This window comes from Dermacentor variabilis, chromosome 4 (genome assembly GCF_050947875.1).
Source record: "Dermacentor variabilis isolate Ectoservices chromosome 4, ASM5094787v1, whole genome shotgun sequence".
In the NCBI taxonomy this organism is placed as follows: domain Eukaryota; kingdom Metazoa; phylum Arthropoda; class Arachnida; order Ixodida; family Ixodidae; genus Dermacentor; species Dermacentor variabilis.
In genome coordinates, this window is record NC_134571.1 from 2,939,472 (window position 1) to 2,960,299 (window position 20,828).

At 44.3% G+C, this 20,828-nt stretch overlaps 2 protein-coding genes across 4 annotated transcripts in view; both read left to right on the forward strand.

The window, feature by feature from the left end:
- Positions 1 to 9,100, forward strand: part of LOC142578578 (uncharacterized) — a 30,544-nt gene extending 21,444 nt beyond the window's left edge. Inside the window, exon 4 of the transcript XR_012827251.1 lies at positions 8,502 to 9,100. The gene's annotated coding sequence lies outside the window, so the exon portion shown is untranslated. The remainder of the gene's footprint in view (positions 1 to 8,501) is intronic.
- Positions 1 to 20,828, forward strand: part of rept (RuvB-like helicase 2 rept) — a 118,541-nt gene that overhangs the window by 23,968 nt on the left and 73,745 nt on the right. Inside the window, exons 1-4 of one of the 3 annotated variants that reach the window (XM_075687962.1) lie at positions 10,463 to 10,486; positions 10,866 to 10,976; positions 11,431 to 11,572; positions 16,551 to 16,680. In XM_075687962.1, coding sequence (XP_075544077.1) covers positions 10,478 to 10,486; positions 10,866 to 10,976; positions 11,431 to 11,572; positions 16,551 to 16,680 — 392 coding nt within the window. In that variant the 5' untranslated portion in view covers positions 10,463 to 10,477. Of the gene's footprint in view, positions 1 to 10,462; positions 10,487 to 10,687; positions 10,772 to 10,865; positions 10,977 to 11,430; positions 11,573 to 16,550; positions 16,681 to 20,828 lie in introns of those variants that run through there. The other 2 variants (XM_075687961.1, XM_075687960.1) reach the window with 2 other exon arrangements.

The following is a 20,828-nucleotide window of genomic DNA, read 5'->3' on the forward strand; positions in this document are numbered from 1 at the left end:
CAATGGCAGAAAGGCTGCTCAAACAGGAACGTTCGAGACGATGCCTCCGTGCAAATGCAAGAGCTAGCAGCCGTGACCAGGTGAAAACCGCTGTGATTCCGTATATACACCAGATATCACATAGCCTGAAAAAGATAGGAAGCCAAGGTAACGTGCGGGTGTTTTTTCAGCTCCAAATAAGCTAAGCACCTTGTGTAAAACCACTAACCCAATAAGGACAAAAAAGCCGGTTTGCGGTAGAATCGCAAAGATGAGTTCGTCGGATGCGCTGTAGGAGTGGTCTATCATATTCCACTGTCATGCGGTAGATGCTACATAGGCCAAACCGGAAGATGCATTAATGAGCACTTAAGAGAGCACAGAAATATAGTGTATCAGGTGATGATTTTCTTGCTTTGCATTGCAATACATGTCCATGTCGCCCTCTTCTAAATGACACCGCTGTTATATACAGGGATAAGCACAAGTGTGTAAAATTAATAGTAGAAACTGGGCAAATCCTCTCGGCCGCTGACCAATGTATCAGCGAACTATCACTATCATTGTCCGTGAGAAAGTTAGATTATTTGCGCATGCCATGAAAGTTGACTGCATTTGCAATGGATCATTTAGGTTTCTTGGTGTTTTCTTGTTGTACCGGTTTTAGACAGTGGTGGCTCTACTCATGAGCCATATATACAATCGACTTCCATTAATTTGATCACCTCTCTGGGGTTTTACTTGCCAAAACCAGTTCTGATTATGAGGCATGCCCGTTAATTGATCCTGACGGGACCATTGAGACTGGTTGAATTGAACAAAAGGCATAAAAGAACATTGAAACATGCCATTGCTTCACTTTACAGTATTTGCCTTTAAAATTAACTTTGGCCGCGTTTCAGTTTAGCGCTACACCTGCAACCATCAACAGCTACCAACTCGCCTAGTTTACTACTTTTCTTAATTTTAGCTTCACTGCAATACAGCCATGTTATGCATAGAACCATACCAAGCAGGGAAAGATGCCATTGTTGCAAGACAGCACGTGTTCCCTAGTTTACGTACATGCACATGTGCAGTCTCCAGTCACAGTATGAGCACCAAGACGCCTAATAGGTGTATGGGCAGGCCTTCAGAGTTTGATATATTCACACTCTTTTGTTGGCTTTTAACATCTCCTCGGCTTATCGCAGTTTTTTCAACTTACTGCCTTCCTTTTTGCTAGCTTTCCCAAAACACATGATTGTTTTCCACTTCTCTGTGCACGGCACATTTACTTAAAGAACACATACTAGGCCTCATTAATGGTCTCATATACGAGACATGCATGGAAGGTGAAAAAAGGACTCAAATCACCACTGAAACGTAAGAAACAGCTCTGAATGGCTGCCAGTATGCTTATTAGGTGGCTAGGTGCTCCTACTGTGACAGGAGACTGCATGCCTGTATAATCAAGGAACACGTGCTATGTCCTGTGACAGTGGCCCTTTTCCATTCTTGGTATGCTTCACCACAGTAAGTTGCATATGCTTCAGCGCTTAACACAGCTGTATTTGGGCGAATCTGACCAGTGAGGTTCGAATTATCTGACGAAGGCCAATTTTGAGATTGAAATAACAGAAGTTTGGGCTAACAGAAACATATTTCATTAAATAAAAAATCAACAAAACTTTACTTAAAAGGGGTGACTGACTACTTCTATATCATTAATATATATTAAAAATGACAAGAGGCCAAGCATGCTGCTTTGAGGAACACTGGAAGTAACTAGCACTTCATGGGAAGGGCAATCGCTTATGCTGACAAATTGTTTGTGCTTAGTTAAGTATGCAGAGATTCAGCCAATTAAGTATGGCAGAAGATTTGTGATTTCGAGCTTCTCAATTAGTTTTGAGTGTCAAACAAGCTCAAATGCTTTTCTGTCTGCAATACAGGAATATAGCATCAATCTGGCCAGGTTTATCAAGAATGCTAGCAAATGCTTGCATGTATAAACCCGTGATCCAACTTCCAATAAATCGTTGAAAGTACCACTTGTGTGTGGTCTCTTCTCTCGTCTGTCTTGTGTATGGTTTCTGCGCTAAGCACTAAAAAAATGTTGTACCAACAATGTTAAAAGTCCACCCTTGCAATGTAAAGTTTCTTTTTTTTTTTCAAAAATATTCCACACTTCTCTGAAATGTGAACATATTTGTTATTCAATATTCAATAGGTCAGTTTCGTCAAATATCCATATTTAATTCTATCCAGAAATATCAGAATATGAAAACCCCTACTACACATGGGCCTTGAGTGGAGCAGTATGGCCTTAAATGCGTGTAATCAATGCTACTTACAGGGGACACAAGAGGTGAGTCTGGGGTTTTATGTGCAAAAACCACGACATGATTATGAGACACACAATAGTGGGGGACTCCGGATTAATTTTGACCACCTGGAATTCTTCAATGTGCACTCAATGCATGGTAAACAGGTGTTCTTGCATTTCTTCCCCGTGGAAATGCAGCTGCTGCAGTCGGAATTTGATTCCGCGCCCTTGGGATTAGCAGCACACAATGCCAAAGGCATTATGGCGGGTTTTGAAACTCGAGAGGTGGAAAAGAAACCGCGGAAAGCTTTAGAAGAGATGTTTTTTAGATTGTTTGACACATGTAATGCCAGTCACAACCAGGCTTCTGGTCAACTGATAAGTTTGTAAATGAGAGTGACTGAAAGGTAATAGTATCTGCCGCACCAAGAGGACATCAGGAACATGTTCACATTGTCCAAATGATAATTTTTACAGCCTCAATTGAGAAAACAAATCTGTTGGTTGCCTAAAGGCGAGGCATCCCTACTGCGCGACTAGAAATTACTAAGCAAAGCAAAAAAGTACCTGCTCTATATGTCCACTCAGGAACTGCAGTTCCCTTTGAGAATGGTCACCACATGCACCTGACTTTCTCCCTAAAGATTCTAGTGTGTGTAATTATTGACAGAAAGGAAGATTTGATAACTTCTAATTGCGTGTTCTCCAATTGAATACAAGTCCAAATGGTCAACAACTATTTGATTTACATTTGACATTTTGAACATTCGCACAGCACAAGCCATACTCGAGAAGAACACCATCAGTGCAGATTGTGAAACACCTGACGAGTAGGGAAAAGAAAGCTTCGTTTTCAGGGCTCTGAAATTATTTTGAGTTTTGTGCAAGTGCACCGTCAGTAGCGTACCTTCTGGTGATCATCAAGGGTTCAGCATTTAATATATCTGCTCTTACCAACACTAACAATACGAGACATTCCTCTAACAATTCTTTCCTTCCTCAAATAAGCACTAATTGTCAATGTTTACTGCTCTTTTATGGTGATTAAACACTAAATTAAACCACCCCCTATTAAAGCCTGCCGCACAACATTAACATTCAAGAGAGATATGAAGAAATATTTACTATCGACACTACTGGCTACAGACTCATTACTACGAACATATATTATATACAAATTTATTTTACCACTTTCAGTGCTTCTGTACTTGCCTAATGTATCGCTTTTATTCTCTATATCCCATTGTCTTTATTTTTTCCTTCCATATTTTTAGAAATTTTAAGTTTTTTGTCGCACAATATATATTTCACTTGTACTTTGCATATTGTAAGCATATTTTTGTTTCTAATTATCTCGTACATTAACCCTGTGTTCTTTGATATGTGTCATCCCTATGTTTCCATAACGTGCCAATTACTACATTTTTATTTATTCATACACATAATCTATTTCATTTGCTTGCATTTGTAAGCACCTTCCTTGTATTTGATTACTTGCTTCATTAACTTCATGTATTCTGATGTGTATCACTGCTATGTTGCCATAATGTATTCATTACTATATTAACTACTAATAGGTCCCACTGACAGTTTTTGTAACTCTAGGACCTCCATCTGTACTAATGATGAATGATGAAATAAAATTTAGGTATTCGGCATAAATTGTGTAATTATTGGGTATTAAACATCACCATTGCTAGATGTCACAGCGGCACCACTTCCCAGGTTTTGAGCCACCTCTAGTAGAACGAACAAGTGATCTTTTTTCATGAAGTGTATTGGCTTCCCACATGACATCATTAAGAATACGCAAAGCAAGCCTCCTCATTAAGCTTATTTTTAGTAGGATATGAAGGCACAGTAATTGATGTACCTGTAAAAGTAAACACACTAATGTAAGACATGTAGATGTTTCTTGAGTCCAATGGTAGACTTGCCTGAGATAGCAGATTGTCTGCCACTGTTGTCTACACACATACTATTGACTAAGAAAGTTTACGGACCACGGGATCTCAGAAAACGCTAAATATCCGAGCAGCCTTTAAAAGTAGCCAGTAAAACCGTACATCACAATGTTCGCATATACTAGTAGAGGCTGGAAATGGGAATACCAGGCTTCGTTTTGAGGCTGTGGAGATATTCAGCTTTTTGTGAGATCCCTCCATTCGTTAACTTTTTGGGTCGATAGTACATTTGTATGTGTGTGGTAGGGAAGGTATGAATTAGAAAGTTTCCCCAAAAAATCAGGGCTTTGCTATAGATGTGCCAGGCTGTAGATGTGCAGGCAAAAAGTGAAAAAGAATGCAATAATGTTTAACAATAGCACAGTGACAACAGCAACCAAAGCAAAGCAGCAGAGGGGTACATGTGGTGGCAGAAACTTGCACTGTATCTATTGCACTTATATTCTTGTACTGCAGGTGAGTGCAGAGAGTAAGTTACCGCGACTGCACACTGTACAAAACATAAGCGCTCTATGTAAACTTCGTTTTGAGGCCTTCATCACCACAATAACAAAAAAAAGCTGCATCTCTAAGTGACACAGGAACACACTAGGTTCAAGTAAACTGCAAGTAGCCAACACTACTGTCATTGTACGATGTTGTGTCCAATGAGGCAGGACATAGCCAAGGCCACATAGAATAAAAGTGACATTGGAGAGGAAAGGCTTTAGAGGAGGGTAATTTTTAACCACTTGCAGCTCTTTATATAGCATGGTGACATGAAGCTTTTTTGAGTAACCATTCGAGGAGAGATACTGTGTACGTGTAGGTAACACACAACTAAAATAGTTTCAGGGACCCTTTGGGTGATGAGGTTAACATTTAGTCTTTTTTTCTTTATGCACCCACAAGGTTCTGTTACACATGTACAGTTTTTCCGTGAACATTTTTTTTCCTTATCAATTTGTGTTGTACCTGTTTTTTCACCAATAAACTTCCAGTTGTGAATAGGTGCTCGTGTGTGTTCCTTACTTTCCTTGTACGATTTTGTTCTGTTTTCTTTAACTTCAGTCTTTCCTCAGCGGCAATGCTGATGTCATTGTTATTGATTTCTAGTGCTTTAAGCTAATATGGCCAGTCCTACACAATAGAGAAAAAGTGAAATAAAGAAATGCGCAAGATATGCAGGCTGGGATGTGAAGTGATTGCTTACGATGGGGCAGGGTGGACACCTTAGGGAATGATGGCTGGAACAATGTTATAATTATTTTCTTTTTCACACTTTCTCATTGGTCTCAGCAGCATTCTGCTTACATTATCATCAGCAGGTCTACCAGTAAATGATAAACAAATTCTGACATTATACCAGCTAATAACTGCCTTGCTCAAGATGGACAACTGAGCTATTTCATGATAGGAGTGTTTGAAAACTTGCATCAATACTGACTGAACGAAATGCTATTTTGCTTCAGCTACCTAGAAAGAACTAGCATTATTGGGGTTGATCTCTTGATATGTCTTATGGTAAATGAATGGAGGTGCATTTGCCCATTTAGAATGAGAATAGTGGAAATTAATGGGACACTGAAAAGACACTTCAATATTCCGACGGTTGTTACAATTATGAAGGGGATGACAGTTCCCGTAGCATTACTGTTCTGCTTACCATTTAAAAGTTACCAGCTTACTGCTGTGGTTTGGACATTAAACTCTACATTCGACCTCACATTGGGTGTTGTTGTTGCACCTGCCTTGAACCCCACCCTTTCCATGCATATGAGGTGTGTTGAAAAAGAAACCGAACTTTTGCTATAACAGCTTTGCTGCTTATGGTACATCTTCAGTGCTGTCCCCTTCAAAGTAGTCCCCTCTACTGGCAATGCACTCTTCCCATCTTTTCTTCCATTTTTTGGAAAGCCTCCTGGAATGCAATTTCTGGAATGGCATGCAGGTCTCTTCTCGCATTGTCCTGGATCTCCTCTAGGATTTGGAAAGGGTCTAGGTCCGGAGAATATGGTGGGTGGGGCACAAAAGGAGTGTGGTGTTTCGCTAAGTAGCTGCAGACAAGGAGCCACACGTGAGCCAGGGCATTGTCATGATGCAACATTCAAGCCTGATTTTCCCACAATTCAGGCCTCCTACTGCACACACAATCTCTCAAACATGTTAGGGTTCCCTGGCAAACTTCTTTGTTTACCATCTAACCATGTGGCACAAATTCCTGATGGGCAATGCCTTTGCAGTCAAAAAACACAACCAACATCACTTTCATTTTTGACCGACTCATGCGTGCTTTTTTTGGACGAACAGAACCTTTGGCCACCCACTGCGACGACTGCACTTTCGTTTCAACATTGTAGGCATAAACCCATGTCTCATCGCCTGTTATGATGTTCTTAAGAAAGTTTTCATCGTCATTGGCAGCGGCAAGCATTTCCTGGCTTATTTCAACACGGGTCTGCTTCTGTGCACCAGACAACAAACGTGGCACAAATTTTGCACTGACACGACGCATCCCAAGTTTGTCACTCAAAATTTCATGACATGATCCTACGCTAATACCCACGTCATCAGCGGCTTTTCAAACAGTCAAACAACGATTTCCACGAATCATAATTCGAACTCTCTCGATGTGGTCATCATCTGTGGATGTGGAAGGTTGTCCAGGCTTGGGATCGTTACCGACCAACATTCTTCCCTCTTCAAAACGCTTGAACCAATCATAGCACTGCGTGCGACTCATATAGTCCTCCCCGTATGCTTGGCTAAGCAACTGAAATGTCTCTGTGAAAGTTTTCCCAAGTTTATAGCAGAACTTCACACACACACACTGTTCTTCCAATTCCTTCATTGTCACTTTGGCACCAATCCGAAGAGCAGCTTGTTCATGTGCTCACTTCAGCGGCTGTAGCTCGCCAAATAACAGCCAGAGCGAAACGCGGCGAATGGCAGTTTGTTGTCTAAACCTGCCGCTACATGCGCTCAGTAGCCGCAGCGCGCTCCCTCTGCTGATTGACACGCTATTTCAAAAGTTCGGTTTCTTTTTGAACCCACCTTGTATATATTACTGTACACACACACACACACACAAAAACCTTGAGTCGTAAGTGAGCACTGTGTCTGTCCCCTTTCCTTTTCCAATCAGTTGACACTGTTTTTGTTCTAAATACCTTCTAGGTAGTAGGCCATCAAGAAACTGTCTTGAAAGTGCCCTATATTATCTGTGTTGTAGAGTCCAGTTTGTCAGTCCACCTAAATTTAGCATTGTTTATAAATTCTGCTTAAGTGCTTCAAGATTTTATGTATTCTGTACACTTCTGCAGGTCAACACGACCACATATTTCATGTAAGTAAAAGTTACTATGCAGAAAATGCTTGTTTTATTTGAAGACTAAGCAGTTTAAGTGATAATGCATGTCCTGACTAGGTAAAGTTAATGGAAAGTGACCAAACATATTTTTCATGAAAGAAAGGCTATGTATATGTACTACAGGTAATACAAACCTCTATTTGCATGCCGCTGCTATAGCTCCCATGACCAGTGTGACTTGCTTTCTGTAAGCAGTACAGGCTGTACAGAGCTGTCAAGTCAGCTAGTCTTTAGCCTATCTAGCTTGCTTTCCTGGTGCTTTCATGTATACAAACCAGAAGGCCGCCTTCTACAGCATTATGCTGAAGATTATAAACGGTTGCCTGACACTTTGCCTTGCAATGTTCACAGGCATTCGGCTTACCAGGAGGCATCATTTGTGTTGGCAACAGTAGGTGAGAGGTAAATAAAAAGTAAAGTACACATTAATTTAAAAGCCTTCATCTTCACTACATTGTGCAACATGATGCCTTTCCAAAGGAATGTAGCCAGTGCCATCTGCAAGCACATTGCTCACCAGCTGCAGTGGCTTCATATCGACACAGGTGACACGCAAAGACATCATTGTGCTTGAAGTGAGGTGCATGTAAAGCACCACAATCCAATAAAACTGCTCATCTTTTATACATGTACTGCGTTTTTGCTCCCACTTTGAGGATGACATGATGAGCCTGAATGCCATCAGCCATCCCATACAAAAACTGTCCCAACTTTCATTCAAATGACTCAACCTAACTGTGATAGGCTAGCAATTTTCTTGTTTGGATATGCTGTTCAGTTTGTGCATGTTATAGTGCAGGCATACCACCAATTGAGTTAAGCATTGTGAAAATCAAGTACACTACATTGCCTGCTTAAGCACATGAACATTAAGCAACAAAATCTTTTTCTGCTCATGCAGTGACCTACAGCTGCAAAGGAAGACACAAAGACAGTGCAGACGTGTAGGTAATATCAAGTTTTGATGCAGACATAGTAAGCTGTGGTGAAGAATGAAGTGTAATCTGTGTTTCCACTTCTGCATGAATTTTGTGGAATAAACCATTGCAAAATGAATGTGTGGCATCAGCAACAGATAGCCAGGCACCATCACAAAAAGAAGCAAAATAATGCTGGGGAGTGGTTGTCGAAAGTTGCAGGTTCTGGAGGAGAGAGACAAAAGGACAAGACTGCATCGATCAATTGGACATGACTGAAGGCATGCACGGTATGTCGAGCAAGAAGCGGATAGAAGGAGTATTAAGGAAACGCATGAAGGAGAAGTCTGACAGTGTGTGAAGGCAAGAGCATCACATAAAAAGAAAAATTTGAAGAAAGTAGCAAATGAATAAGGAGATCGGATGCCAAGGAGCAAGCATTTTCTGCTAGAAATGTTATTGCTCTCCTGTTCGCCACATAAGCATTGCGGATTAAACGAAGTCTCACTGTTTCGTGCAATGCGTTTGTCACTGGCTGACCACAAATGAATCGCTGTGTAATGAGCATTAAAAATTTCTTTTCAGCTCCTACTTTGTGATTGATGAGCCGGCTGTGTTTATATAGGTGCGGATCCACCTGCAGAGGGTCATCACTGAATTGCATTTTTTTTAGAGGAGCGTGGACGCCTGCATAAATAGTGTTTTTTGACTGACTGCACATGTTACCAGGCTTTTTATCAATCTTTTAAATCACCCACACAAGCGTACGTTATGCTCTTCATTTAGTACAGAGGGTTAAACATCGAAAAAATGATGCAGCTCAAATAGGTTGAACGTGTATGCGTTTTCTATCCGCAGTGACGGACAACATGGCTCGAGCGTTGCATAATACCGTTTGCCTAAAGCCAGCTTCGAAGCCAGCAATGAAGCATGCGCATTGTATTGCGGCAAAGTATACCAAGAGTGAAAGCGGCCACTATGATATACGTGCCCACTTGCCGTCACGTCTCCTGCCGCAGTACAAGCACGGAGACGCCGAACAAGTGTACTGGCAGGCATTCAGAGTATTTCGCATGCGGTTGTAGCGATCTGAGCCCTTGTTTCGTCCACACAGAGCGCCCCGTATATGAGCTAGACATCGTAACAGCCGGGATTATTCAACGATCTACGGCTCAGATTGCATGGCGACGCAAGTACACACATACACATACAGAGTACAAAATTTTTATTCCCACGAATCTCCAAGTGTGTTGTATGCTCAGTTACATTAAGAACTAATGCATCGGCACGGCAGTTAATTCATAAACTGTTTCCGTTCCCGCAATTCCCCTGCAGTGTGTGGTATGCTGACCTTGATCAACGACGCTAATGAACAATGCATCGGCACGACGTAATGCTTTGCCACTAAAGTCATCCGAGAAGACACCTCACTTCCAAACGTATCCCCTTGCGACAACAAAATTTAATATGCTACCGTCGCAACAAAATAGCAACAAACTCACCTCGGACGCGGCTTTTTCGCCTTGCCGGTCACGCATCCTGTCGATTCTCTGCAGCAAGCTCGGCTAGGGACAAACGGAGCAAACGGTTTTCTTCCCCGTAGTACCTAAATGACGAGAAATTTTGAGCACCTAAAGTCCCCACATTTCTCTCTCGCAACCACTGCTCCTCGCGCGTGCGCAGAAAGAGCGGTGAAATCCAATTTCGATGTGCTCGTACCGTCACGGCGTCACGGACGTTTTGTTACGACAAGTTGTGCAAAAAAAGATTTCGGTAGTCGAAGGTGAAAATGTATTTGCAAATAAAACTTCAAATAAAAAATGGTTATATTTGGCTCCACATTTTTTTTTGCTCTTTTTTGTGTTTGGCTACATTTGGGCTACAATTTCTCTAGCTTTGGGCTACACTGCCTCGTCCGACCTGGCAACACTGGGTTAGCGTCGTCACAGTGGCGTTAGACATGGCGTCGGTAAGATGGGCTTTTTCTTAAGTTGAAGATCGAAGAGATTTGTTTTTAGGCTGGGACAAAAAAGAAGAACAAAAATTAACAAAATTCAAGTGTGCGTTGTCTGTAGACAGTGTTGTACAAACAACACATCAACTATGTGCCTAATTTGTAGCGTGTCTGTGTGCACTGTTGCATCTCTGTTCGCTGTATTCACGTGGTGTGTTTCGTCGAAAAAAGATGCTGCCGGTCGCATCACTGTCGTACATACACAGCAACGAATGGTTACTAAACGTCAGTGCCTTGAAGGTTTGCACGGTGCTTGTCCCACTGAAACGCGCAGGTGCTCAGTGCCTATGTTTTTAAGTGTCATTCACTCACGTGACACTTTCTTTTTCTGAAGGCCGCTGCAGCGAAGGTTCAAGAGGTCCGTGAGATTACAAGGATTGAACGAGTCGGAGCTCATTCACACATACGTGGACTCGGACTAGATGATTCACTCGAACCGAGACCGGTAAGCGGCAAGTTAGGCAGCCTTAATAGAGAAGGAAGTTGGGCTTGTCGGTGCGTATTTCATAGCTTAGACACATTTAACTAGCGAAAAAAGACGTATTAATAAAAGGCGTGTGCTTTTTGTTCTAGAACTACATCTTTTAGCGTGGTAGTTAAATAGCCTGTATCACATTAGAGGGTCTTCAGGTTTTGCATTGGGAACCTATTGAATGACATCAGAGGTTAATAATTTGCTTTCTTTGCAAGTTTTGTGCGTCACTTGGCTTTCTTGTTTAATAGCGTTTGAAGTTGTGCCTAACTGCCCCAGGAATGTGGCTTGTGATATCGTGGAATCATATTATTTTTGCTGTCAAGTCTGCTGAGAACTGATCATGATCATATTAAACTCCTGTACACGGATAATCATTTCAATAATATGAGACTCTTCAAAGTTGAGAAAGTTGCACACTTTTCAGGTTTCCCAAGGAATGGTGGGCCAGACCGTTGCTCGGCGAGCTGCGGGCATCATACTGGAAATGATAAAGGAAGGGAAAATTGCAGGCCGTGCAGTCCTCATTGCAGGTCAGCCAGGCACAGGAAAGACTGCAATTGCTATGGGTATGTGCTTTCACTGGGCTTCCCTCATCACCTGGCAAAATGAACAATTAGAGCAATGCTTTAAGTGGGCAGTGCAGATATTACCTTGTCTGTAACATAATCTCAGCATTAGTGAATATACTGAAGAATACGCTGAGGACCTTGAGAGTAGTGTTGATGATGCTGTGGACATACACTGTCTTTTCAGTATGCTTTAATTATAATTATGCTTTGTATTTCCTTTCTTAATATGATGAAAATTTAAAAGATAGGCAATCCAGAATGGCCATTTCTGGCATCAAAAAGGATTTTGTGAGAGCACAGTTGTGTGGGGTTTCTATGCACAAGAGTCAGTCTGAAGCTGCAGCTCACTTACTGTTTTCATTGATGTCTTCATAAAAGAAAAGGATTTTTCAATAACACTTTCTTTGTGGGATGCTTGTTATACATAGCTTGCATCTGCTGGCTCATTTGTGCGGAGGCCATGTTGATGAACCACTGCGATGGCCGTGGTGGTGTGATACGAGCTTCCCAGCTTATCGCTTAAGGCTGCTGCCAAGCAGTGTTTTCATGCAGCTGATCAGGTGAACGAGAAGAAATTTGGTACCGAATGATCTGTACACATTGATACCAGGAGTGCACGACTGATGATGTGTCTTTCCCGAAGTAACTCACAATGACTAATGTGAATGAATGATGGCTAAAAAATTTGGAGGACGCTTAAGCTTAGCCTTTAAGAGTGGAATGCAATAGCATTCAAAGATCCCTGACTGCTTCTGCAGCGTATGTAACCGTAATGTTTATCGGGAAACGCTCGCGGTGAATGCTATGCACGGAGGCAGGTTTTCCGGTCGAAACGCGGCCTCTTGCAGGGGCTGCGACACGGTGGAGGCGAGCGCCATCAGGAAGTCTTTCAACGAAGCGGGCACGCTGCTCCTTGGATTCTGAGATATTTACGTGCCCGCGTGCGCAAATGGCGGACGCCGTCTCCAGTCTGTCCATTGTAAAAACACTGGAAAAGGGGTTTGCTTGAGTTTTCGCGTAACAACATTGTTTTCTCGTATATACATATTTGAATCCGAGAGCTATCATGTCTGTAGTGTGTAATTCATAGTTTACAATTTTCCCACGTATTTTAGCGTGGGAAATTGAATTAGTTCAGTGAATTCCTTACGTAACATGAACGGCCTAGGTATGTGTGTTTCGAAAATCTTTTTGCCGATGTGATGTCTGACGACGGACGTGGGACGCCGATGCCTATGCCAGATTTTCTGCGACACGACACAGGCTCCTTCACATTGTCGCGTTAAAATAGCAATCTTGTTTTCTGAGCCAACTTTGTTACCCACAAATTGGAGCCTACATGTCACTGGAATCTCAAAACACCTTACGATAGCATGAGTGAAAATCCTGTTGGCAAAGCAGTTCCAGGGAAACAAAGTGCTTCTATTTGGAGAGGTATGTTCAAGTTTTTCATGCATTCTAAGCTTCATGAGTGCATTCTGTGCAGGCACGTACCCAGGCCCCCCCTTCCCCGCCCATGCCACCACTCCTCCCACATATTTTTAAAGCACCGCCAAATCAATCTCGAGACTTGACAGCTATTTGGCAGTCAGCGTTTTGCTGCCTTTTTCACTCCTTTTGGATGGCGGTAGTTATTGGCATCTCCAGAGGTGTGAAGGCCAGTTTTCTCATCAATTCGGTGCCCGCGCGATGAACTCAAGATGTGTTCAGTTGTCACCATCTAGTCAGTGGTCACGCGCATCGCTGTTGCTTCGTTAGTTCAACCTTCTTTGTTTAGGCTGATCTAGGGACCAGAAAAGGGATTCGGTTCGTAGTCAGCTGGTCTGTATGCTCGTGGAACGAGCTGTGGCCGAAAAAAACGCCAGTTGCATTTAACTTTTGCTTTTGCGTCATTATTTCCGTGAGTGATGGCTTGGTGTGACACTGGCAGAGCCTCGGAACCATATATGGGTTAGATAATGTGAAAAATAAAATAATGTGAAACAGCGTCCATCATCGAACCCTGCAATAACCATTAAATCCATAAGCAATATGACTGTCGCCCATTACCTTGTCTGGTTTTTTCTTAATTGTGCAGCACTTTTTGTGCAACATTGGCAGCTGGAAATAAGAGTTGCAAGGAGTTGAGAAATTAAGTGATCTGCTAAGGGAGAGAACCAAAGCAACTGCCAAACAGGAAGGAAAAGCGAACATTAAGAAATTTAGCCATTATTTGGGAAAATATTTGTGGATCAACATGTCTTTAATTAAAGATGAAGTCGAGAAAACGCCGCCGGAAGTGGAGAACAATTCAGTGTGTTTTGAATGACGCTTCTGCAGTTATCAGTCGAGCCACCTGACGTAGCCACTTCTCTGCTCTGCTTATGCGGATGTTTTTATTTATTTATTTATTTATTTATTTATTTATTGCAATACCCTCAGGGCCCAAAAGGTATTACAGAGGGGGTGGGTGCACTGTGTTTATACAATTGTATTAACAGAAACGACATTGTTGCACAGGAAATAAGATAGAAAACTAATAATTAACTGAGCAGGTTATTCTAACAGAAGTCAGTAATAGGCCTTCATTGACAATACAACCTAACCTTCTGTGGTGGGTGCAGTACGTCTAGAACCGCAGTGTCCTGCGCTCTGCGTAGTTGTACGGGACTGGCGGCCACACCTTATTACACAACTTCCCAATAACAATATGAGTTGGTTTCGGCATGTATGTGCCTTGCTTGCCAGACTGCCAAAGTGACCTGCTACATGAAGACTCCCATGCAGTCTTTCTTGCCACCTAGCTGTCGCTTTGACCACGTCCATTTTAATTTGGTTGGACCACTTCCTCCCTCTCACGGCTGCCGGTGCATTCTAACAATGATTGACCGCTTCACCCGTTCGCCGAAAGCCGTGCCCATTCGGGCCATCACTGCAAAAGCAGTCGCTAAAGCCTTCATTTCAGCATTGGTTTCCCGCTTCGGCTGCTACAGCATCATGACTAAGAAAAGAAATTGAAAAGCCTGAGTACCAGGGCATTCATTCGCCATTTAGACAAGCCCGCGTGTAGTGTGCAGCAGGCATTGTCGTCCCAAAAGCTTCGGGGACTTGAGGCATCTGTGTCGACCTTACGAAACAAAGTCGTGCTTTAGGAATGGCACATACTTCCTACAGTTGACCAAGTTCTGGGACATTTAGGTGATGCCAAGATCACTGCTATACATGCTATAGAGCAACTGAAAGATTTTACAAGTTGAAGAATACTGTTGACATAGCCAGTCACGTAGCCTGTTTTGTGCCGCAGCTTTTGGAAGTTGCTGCCCCTCTTGGGCACTTCTCGCAAACAATTATGTGTGCAGTTGGGGTTGAGATCAAGCATCAGCATTCAAGCAAGTCAAGGACCTGCTTGGTTTGGTTTGCCGTCTTGCCAAGTAGTATCATCCGTCATGCCTGGGGGTCACACTGCGCAAGGCCAGGGCTGAAGGCAAGCTCCGCATATAGCTACACAGTTGTTCCGTAGTACTCCCCAATCCGGAGCACGTGGAATTGCATCTACTTTGGGTTTGGATGAATAAAGCAACCAAGCGGCATCAGCTCTAACAATGTTTATTGCTACGAGCAGTAAGTAACACTTGCAGAGGGCATCAGTATGTTTCCTTGCCAGATGAGTTTCCGTGGAGCAGTTGCAGAGGGAAAGTCCATTCTCTTTGCTCGTGCGTCAGTGTGGTGGCCAGGCAAAAACGCACATATTGTGGCACTCGCAGGCAACTGTGAACAGTGTGCAAAGACTTGTGTTCAACCTGCAGAACCTCTCATGGCCTGCAGCTTGCTGAAATGTCCATAGGAAGTTGTTTGAGTAGACTTGTTTCACTATGAGAAGCAGGGCTTCATAGTTATACTACTACTCAAGGTACCCGGAGGTCTGTCTGTCGGGAACACATCAAGCAAGATAACAATTGAAGCAATGAAGTCTGTCTACACACACCATGGGATTTCAGTCACTGTCAACACAGATAGTATCTCTCAGTTGTGTTCTGGTGTATTTACCACTTTTTCTAAGGACTACGTGTTCAAGCGCCAGACAAGGAGCCTCTAATTCTCAAACGGGGAAGCGGAGAGAGCAGTTTGCACCACCAAATATCTGCTTGTTGAGGCAGAAGACCACTACTTGGTGCTGCTAAGTTACTGGGACAACCCCAGTATGTCTGGTTACCACCCAGCCCAACTCTTATTCGAACAAAAATTGAGGACTTGCCTGCCAAGGTCCCAGGAAGATGAATGCTCCCTGACACACTTGCCAGATGGTATTGCCAGGAAAAACAAATGGTACAAAAGCAGGTAAATGCTATACTCCAACTACAGATATACGGCTTGTGATTTACCTCTTCTGTAGCCAGGCGACCGCATGTGGTTTGAGTCTGAACAGTGTCCAGCAACAGATCTCAGTGCTGTCAAGCATAATCGCTGCTACATTGTTGAGGCACAAGGAAGATCAATTTTGCTGCATAACCACAGAGGTTTGGTGCCTTTTTTTCTCCAGGAGAACAGCCTACAAATGAGCAGCTGCCTCCTCCCCTGCTGCGCGATCTATTTGGACTTATGAACGTGAAGGGACAGATAGGTAGTGGTTGCTGTTACTACCATCATCATTGCCACAGGGTTCAGTCTTGTGGGTACATACTCAAGAGTAGAGGACACAGTTCATTCTCAGCTGTCACTCGTATCAGTTTTCTGAATTGCTTCGATGAGCTCATGCAGGCTCTTCATGCTCGTGCATGTCTTCGCTACCGAACCTCCACACTGTGGGTACTCTGGTCAAAAAATGAATGAATGAATAAATAACTCGCCCTAGTGTAGTAATGGTCAACATTGTTTGAACTCATGCCCTCTGCTAAGACCTTTATGTTAGTTGAACATTTTATCTTGTCATCATAAAAGTGCTCATCCTAGACAATGGCTGCCTATGAGTCTCTTAAACATGATGTTTCCGTTGCAGGAATGGCACAAGCCCTGGGCCAGGACACACCGTTTACGGCAATCTCAGGAAGTGAAATCTTTTCGCTTGAGATGTCAAAGACTGAGGCCTTAATGCAGGCATTTAGAAAATCAATTGGTGTACGCATCAAGTAAGTTGCCCCTCACATGGCAATGTGTAGCAATCCTCTGAGCAAGTCTTTTTGTGCGAGCACAGTTTTCCACATGCTCTGCTTAATTAACTCTTTCCCTACTGTGGGGAAAATGGTGCCTTTTGTAGGTTACACCAGATTTTTTTTCCTGAAGACAATACTGCACTCAATATTTTATGTAATACATAAACAAAAAGCAGAGTGAATGCACTTTTCACACATAAAAGCTTGACTAACAAGATATATGTCATAAAAAATATATAAAATTGCCAGAATCAAGGTTGTCGGATAAAATTGAACAATGTTTGTGAAGACACACTTGTATCTACTAAGAAAAATGTAGCAAAAATTATGAGATATACATAATGTACTGCCGTCTAATAGGCACTATCCAAAAAAATCAAATTTTTGTTGAACAGGTATTCCACTACAAAAATTTAACTGTAAGCACTGCATTTGGTCATGCCAGGCTACGGCCTCTGATGATCCGGGCTGGTTTGCGTTGTTGTCGCACCCAAATTCCAGCAAAAAGGCAGCATCAGAATCTGTTGCTCGATCCATCATTAAAATCGGCCGCAGATGCAGTGGAATCACGAAATCTACGATATTTCAAAGCGTGTGCCCTTTCCAGAGGCGGCCATTTTTGCTTTCTACTTTGGTGATCCCGAAACTTCGGAGCACATTGAAAAATCACCGCCTGGTGGGAAAAAAGTGAACTGCGTAGAAAACAAAAATATGATGTAGTGTGATCAAGGAGACAAAGAGACAGTACCCATTCCTAAGCCAGCTGTTCTATTCTTTTTCACCTCCTTTTCCTCCTCTTTGCACTTCCCTAAAAAGCCACCAAGCCCCGATGCCATTCTTCCACCTCACACTCAGCCATGCTGCAGACCTGGCAACCAAAAAAGAAACGACAGTTCAGTCCAATCGGCGTAAGCTTTTCTTAAGGTGCAACATGTGCACCCCGAAGTTATCTCTTTTCCGCCAGTCGTTTTCTGCCAACGTTTGGATCCGAGGTGCTAACTCGCCATGTATCTCCGATGTGCTTGGTAAGGGTGAAAGGCCCCTTGACCTCTTACGAGTAGCTTCTTGCTCGGACAGTTGCCGCCTCTCCGCACTGTTTGGATCCCACCGATGGCATCGGTTGTTGGGAACTCGGCGCTGACGCCCGTGGTTGTACCTGGGTCGCAAGCCCCAAGGGTAGCGTTGGCCTGGCGGCCTGGGGTACAACTGGAAGCATCCGAAGGTCCCGGCAAAGCATGAGTCGACTGGTAACAACAAAACAACTTGTTTATTTTAACATCGCAAAGAGTTGGCGGTCAGGTTGACCGAAGTAGAGAGACGGGAGAGCACTTTACTCAACAGAAGAAATCGGAGCCCTCCTTTTGGCGTCCGGGGGCAGCTGTTTTTATACTCTCGCAGTTGAGGGCAAGAAGGAACCCCTCAATAGACGAGCACGTGATTGTACAATGGGCTAAGGTGACGCACACTGCCGCCGGTCGGGCACAAAGACTGGAAGGAGAGGGTGACCCCCTGCTGTCGCATCGCCTGGTTCGGGCACAATGACTGGAAGGAGAGGGTGACCCCTGCTGTCGCATCGCCTGGTTCGGGCACAATGGCACATACACTCACACACGCACATGAAGACACGTGGCATCGGAACATGCCTGGAAACGCCTGGAAACGCCTGGCGGGGAGCGTTGCGGCGACGCCGAACGGGCCAAAATGTCTGCCGCCCTGCCGCAGTCGCGCCGGCAAAACCGCGTGTCGCAGGCGAAACGCAACAGACCGCCCCGCCGGGGGAAGGAGATCCCGATGGACAGGGGACTGCATCCGCTGTCCGGAGGGATGTCGCTCGATGATGCTCATAACCGAAGTCGGGCGTCCCTCGACGTTTCTTGAGCGCAGCGCACAGAGAAGGCCTCGTTCTCTCGTTCAGGTTCGCACGGGACACTGCAAAGTGACTTCGGGAGAGTTCACATTTTTGTTCTCGTTCCCGGCAAGCGTTAGAACTACGCTGAAACTCAACCGCTCAGTCAGCAAGCACGGCACAACCCTCACTAAGCCCTGCCAGGCTCTTTCCCCTTTTTATACCACTGCCTAGTTCCTTACAGTAGTCTAGCATCACTCAGAACGCGTCCACAAATTGGAAAATTGCACTAGAAAGCATATCATCACTTTGAAACACTAAACAAAAGCAATATGTTAAAAAAAATCCTGCCTCAGGAAGAAAAACATCAGTAACAAACAATTTTGAGGCTGATTCCTACGTTAGGGGCTTCGACTTAAGCCATCGGCGTTACCGTTGAGACTCCCCTTTTTGTAACGCACCTCAAAGGAATATTGTTGTAAAGCGAGGCTCCAGCGCAGGAGGCGGCCATTTTTGGGAGAGATGGTCTGCAGCCATTGGAGAGGGCAGTGATCCGTCTCAATGATAAACCTCGAGCCGGCTAGATAGCATGACAATTTCTGAACGGCCCACACGAGACATGCACACTCTTTCTCGGTGGCGCTATACGCCTGCTCACGACTGGTCAGCTTACGACTAGCATACAGGACGGGGTGTTCTACTTCTCCATTTTCCCGTTGGCACAGTACAACGCCCATGCCTCGCTCACTAGCATCGCACTGAACAACGAACCCTTTTGTATAGTCTGGCGATCGTAGCACAGGCTGGCTTGTTAGGGCACTCTTTAGGGCGCTAAACGCTCTTTCCTTTGTCTCGTCCCAGACGACTGTTTGGGGCTCTGTTTTTCTTAGAGCATCCGTCAGGGGAGCCGCGATATCAGAGTACCTGGGGATGTACCTCTGATAGTAGCCGGCGACACCTAAGAACGACCGAATATCGGTCTTTGTGCGCGGTTGCGGAAAGTCTCGCACAGCGGCCACTTTTATTTCAGAGGGGCGGCGACGACCCTGACCAATCACGTGACCGAGGTAGACAACCTCGGCCTGTGCTAACTGGCACTTAGGAGCCTTTACTGTCAAGCCCGCTTCGCGCAGGCGGGTTAGCACTGCCCGCAAGTGTGCCATATGCTCAGACCAGGATGCGGAGAATATCGCTACGTCGTCTAGATACGGTAAAGCGAATTCTTGCTGTCCCCGCAACACTTTATCCATGAGGCTTGAAAAACAGTATGGCGCGTTCTTCAAACCAAAACTCAACACTTTAGGACGGAATGTTCCCATTGGTGAAATGAACGCCGCATACCTACTAGCCTCTTCTGTGAGTGGAACCTGCCAATAACCCCTGAAAAGATCTAGGGTGGAAATAAACTGAGCGCTACTAACTTTCTCAAGGCGCTCCTCGATGTTGGGGATCGGATAAATTTGATCCTTAGTGATGGAATTAAGCCTGCGGTAGTCGACGCAAGGACGAGGTTCCTTGCCCGGTACCTCAACTAAAATCAAAGGGGAGGTATAATCACTCTCACCTGCCTCAATAACACCGAGCTGTAGCATTTTCTTTACCTCAGCCTCCATAATATCGCTCTGGCGGGGTGACACCCGATACGCCTTGGATCGTACTGGCTCTGGGGAGGTAAGTTCTATATCATGAGTAAGTACAGAAGTCCTACCAGGCCTCTCAGAGAACAGACCTTGAAACTCTTGTAATAGCTGGTGTAGTTCGGTTTTCTGCTCGGGCGACAGCGGTGCTTTACTGATAAGGTCACTAATGACTTGACCGGTGTCTTCCCTGTTCGTCACTGAGCCTAGTCCCGGAAGCTCGACCGGAAGCTCTTCAGGAACGTTTACCATCATGCACACCACTGCTTCCCTTTGTCTATAAGGTTTGAGCAGATTACAGTGGTAAACTTGCTGTGCTTTCCGCTTTCCTGGCAGACTTACCACGTAGTTAACGTCCGACAGTTTCTGAACAATTCGTGCTGAGCCCTCCCACTGCACGTCTAGTTTGTTGTTTAGCGATGTGCGCAATATCATGACCTCATCGCCCACCTCAAAACGACGGGCCCTGGCGGTCCGATCATAATAAACCTTGGCCCTCTGCTGGGCCTTTGCCATTGCTTCACCTGACAACTCCTGTGCCCTTCTTAAGCGTTCGAGGAGCTTAAGCACGTATTCCACCACGACTGGGTCGTCGCCCCTGCCTTCCCATGATTCTCGAAGCATGCGAAGCGGAGATCGAA